At 30.6% G+C, this 4,006-nt stretch overlaps 1 protein-coding gene across 1 annotated transcript in view; it reads right to left on the bottom strand.

Annotated features, from left to right (window-relative positions):
• The window catches only part of LOC123015907 (BMP and activin membrane-bound inhibitor homolog), an 18,193-nt gene extending 15,464 nt beyond the window's left edge, over positions 1-2,729 (bottom strand). Inside the window, exon 1 of the mRNA XM_044415967.1 lies at positions 2,274-2,729. Within this exon, the coding sequence (XP_044271902.1) occupies positions 2,274-2,430 (157 nt within the window). The 5' untranslated portion in view covers positions 2,431-2,729. The remainder of the gene's footprint in view (positions 1-2,273) is intronic.
• Positions 2,730-4,006: the final 1,277 nt, after the last annotated feature.

The raw sequence follows: 4,006 nt of genomic DNA, 5'->3' as shown, positions 1-4,006 counted from the left end.
AAGTTAGATGCAAAAAAATTCCAAAGCTGGCTAGATGAAAATCATTTATAACCACTCTGTAGTTAGCTCACACTTTCCGGATCCCATTTATGGTCAGAACTGTAAGATTACTAAAAAGTTAAAAGCTAATAATTATCACATTTTTACTAATGTTTATTTAGTCAATTTGGACTTTATTATTTGGTCTATGTAAACCACTCATACTCAAATATATTTATTAATAAAAAACAAACAAAATTACAATTAGTTTTCATTAATTTTTTGATAACTGTAACCGGTGTGATGAATTACGGATTCAATTCTGATGAATCTGACATAATAAGCTTTGATCTCTGCTGAAAGTTTCCTTTCAAGACCTGTCAAAAAGAAGCCAAGCTAATTCAAGTATATTCTTACGACTTCCTACATGTGTTCAAATGTATTGTGTATTCAAAGCTTTTAATTATTTGTATTGGGCATTAAAGCCACTTTTGGCCACTTTCTACTTCGTACTTATGTTAACAACAATTTTGTTGTCAATATAAAAAAAAGATTTGTAAACTGAAACTGATATCCGTATGCATCACGAGGATGATAAGATTAACTTAGAAGAAAATTGTACCTATTGTAACAATAAAGAGTAATGAAAGTTAATACCTACTACCTACTAAACAAAACAAACATCAAAAATGACTTGTAGAAACAAGATTTAAAAAAGTTTTATTAAAAAAATGTCATAATGTTATTTATCTCTTTGATGTCGCCTATCAATAATAAACCAGCTGTGAGTGTGGACATTAATGTTTGGCTAATAAATTTAGAACATATCATGTTGTATCGATATCTTAACGTTAATACACATAGCACACATAACATTAGATAAAATTTACGATCTATTCAATTAGATCATTATCATTATGTCTGATAAAAATAATTGCCACGCTGATATGTGAACTTCTTGTGGTCCAATATGTGGTAAAATTTATATAATTTATTAATTTCGCTTGGTTGGAAATGTCATAGTTTATAATAATTCTTTTTAATTATGACGTGGAAAATGTTGACTATTTCGGCAAGAATATTTAAAACGACATTCACAAAGTTTGAATAAACAGCTTGATTATAACTGAAAATAACCATTTTCCCACGACCCACATGAAAATTTTAAATTCATATTTAAACTAATCAATTAAAGCAACAATTGAGACATTTTCAGAGTTTCACCTATAATTCAGATATTCAACAAAATGTTTGGTTGTTACATATTAACTTCGAAAGACTAGAAAATGAACACTTTATTCATAAAATATGTAGCTACAAACGAGTATTATTCACCCCCTATAAAAATAAAAGGCAATTTACATCTCATATTGCAAAATAAGGTGTTTTTACTTTAAAAGGCGTTTACCAACCAACAACCCTCACGCCTAGGAAACTTATTCATGGGGTATAAATCAATTTGATCACCTGTTGAATAGAACCATAAATAGAAACTATTTACGAAAATATTGTATTCGATACAAAATTTCCAGAGTAGTATACAATATATTAAAAAACAAAAAAGATTAGAAAAATTAGCCTTGAATAAGTGAGTCACGAGCAACATTTTAAATACCATTTTAAATTCTCGTCTAAATCCCAAATTGCCACGATTACACCACTGTGGCATTCACGAATTTCTTGATAAGCATCTGTCAGACAAATGGCTCGAGAAAGCCGTCGTAACATCATAAAACTTTTTAAGTGAACATTACAAAAATTACTTCAATAGGTAATTCATTGTCGTTATTGTCACCTCTTCAAGTTTATTTGATCGTTTGGAAGCCACACGTAGGTATGAGTACGTGACAAAACATGTAACATTTATTTTTTTCTTCGTTTCATATTATGGTTACGTAAGATATGTACAAAAGAGTTGCCGAAATTGCCAATCAACGGAGATGATTTGACGGTAATGATTAGAATAAATTAGTGCTGTTGTTCTTATACTGCCTTTCTGCATTTGGCATCGCAATACAGAAATATTTTAATCGTAATTAAATGAGATGCTTAGAGTTGGTAATTTTCTCTTGCACGGTTGAAATGAGAACGATTAATTATGTTTCTTACTGTTATCTGTTAAACGTCTTATGGTAAACATTATGAAGTATTGTGAGTCGCACGTATAAATATAATTAATTTTTTATTAGCTTGAAGAAGTCGATGGGAAATTTGGTGAAGAGCAACTAGTCGGTTCATCGAACCATGGGTATACTCAATATAAACAATAATAAATAACAATATTGATAAATTACCTGTGGAAAAGCGGGCCCACGATTGCGGTGTCCGTGCTTTATTTACGGTAATGGGTTCTTCGGTTTCCAGCGAATAGGCCAAAGAAGACATCGAGCTTGTCAAAATCCACGCTAATAAAGTTCTGTTCGCAACTGAGCTTTTGTCACGTTCCAACATAATCGTAATTTCTACCACACTTGCTGTTTTTTCGAACCCCTTCGCTGTTTATTTTAAAACTTTTCAAACAAGCGCGTGTTACATGCCGCGGCGCCAGTTAGATCAAACAAATATGTAATTAAAAATAAATTACCCCACATTACATGTCCGATGACAGCTTTACACACTGCAGAAAATTACATTTATTAAAAGTAAATAATTCTTATGGAAATGGGTCGTCGAACACGCACCGAACGCGTCGTACCGCAACGAACTAAACAACCTTCCCACCAAACAGACGCTCAAGAACTGAAAACTGAAATTTATTTTGTTCGCGTGTGAGCTTTCGAGGTCTTGCTTTCTCTTTCCGGACCGAAGTGGGAATAGGCGCCTTCTTTATCTCTCCGATGGGTTGATGTCGGACGAAAATATTTCTTCTTGGTATTGGCGATTAAGAATTATTGGTCCACAATATTTTTGGAATGTATAACGAGACTGGGATTAAATTAGCTTCTTAACATAATGGAGACTTTTGGATCCCGGTATCAGTTTACAATTTGCACTGTTTGCAGTATTGCAGTATTGCAGTAGTAAATTAATAAGTAACGCAAAAATGCAAATGTTACATGAAATTGAAGAATATAATATGCCTAATATTTTACTTTGGAAGTTCCTGTTTTTGTTTGAATGTTCAAATTTTTATAAATATACCTACTGATAAAGATTGTGTATACCACACTTCATTTCTTAGAGAGGCAAAATTCGAAAACTGTTACAAAAATTTCACAGACCGACACTTTAAAAGTGTAAACAATTTTAAAAATAGTTTGTAGTCTGCTTTCTTTATCCTACATTTGTTTATTTATTACGGATAAAAAATGACGACTTTTGCACCCTTTTAATAATGTAATAATATAACATAATAATGTAACATTTTTCGGTGATACTTATATGAATGAAGAAAATATTTTCAAGATTTTTGGTCATACCAGAAGTGGGTATCAACTTCGTTATTTTAAAAATAGAAAGTTAATTTTTATATTCATAGTAACTTTTTTTAATTCTTCCAGTTTAAAAAAGTCAAGGTAACTTGGAAACCATTATACTTAGATATAGGGAATGTTGATACAGATCGATGCAGAATTAAATTCTCTTTAATGTAGTGAAGAAAAAATTGGAGCCTTCTATTTGAAAAAATTGAATTATTATATTTTAGGGGTTTGTTAATTATTTTTCAAATTATGCATACCTTTCTCTTTCACATGTTCAAATACGATTTCAAATTAATGAAAAGTAGTAGAATTATTGATTTTTGAATCCAAAGAAATTCAAAAAAGTCTAAACATTTCAAAAACTGATAAAAACTCTCTCAAAATCACTTGAGTAATGCAAAAACGCAATACAAACATAGCTTTCTATTTAAAATAACAAAGTTGATACCCACTTCCGGTGTAACCAAAAGTGCCACCATCTTGAAAATATTTATATCATTATTAGAACTCCCAATTCTTCTAATGTTAGATTTAGCCGAAGCAGCCTTTATTTTTGTTATATTCTTTAGTTCAATTAAAAATGTATTTATTTTTAAATTATTTCC

Source organism: Tribolium madens, unplaced genomic scaffold (assembly GCF_015345945.1).
Source record: "Tribolium madens isolate multiple individuals breed KSU strain unplaced genomic scaffold, Tmad_KSU_1.1 Scaffold_19;HRSCAF=116;Tcas5.2_LG9, whole genome shotgun sequence".
In the NCBI taxonomy this organism is placed as follows: domain Eukaryota; kingdom Metazoa; phylum Arthropoda; class Insecta; order Coleoptera; family Tenebrionidae; genus Tribolium; species Tribolium madens.
This window is presented reverse-complemented; position numbering and strand designations above follow the sequence as displayed.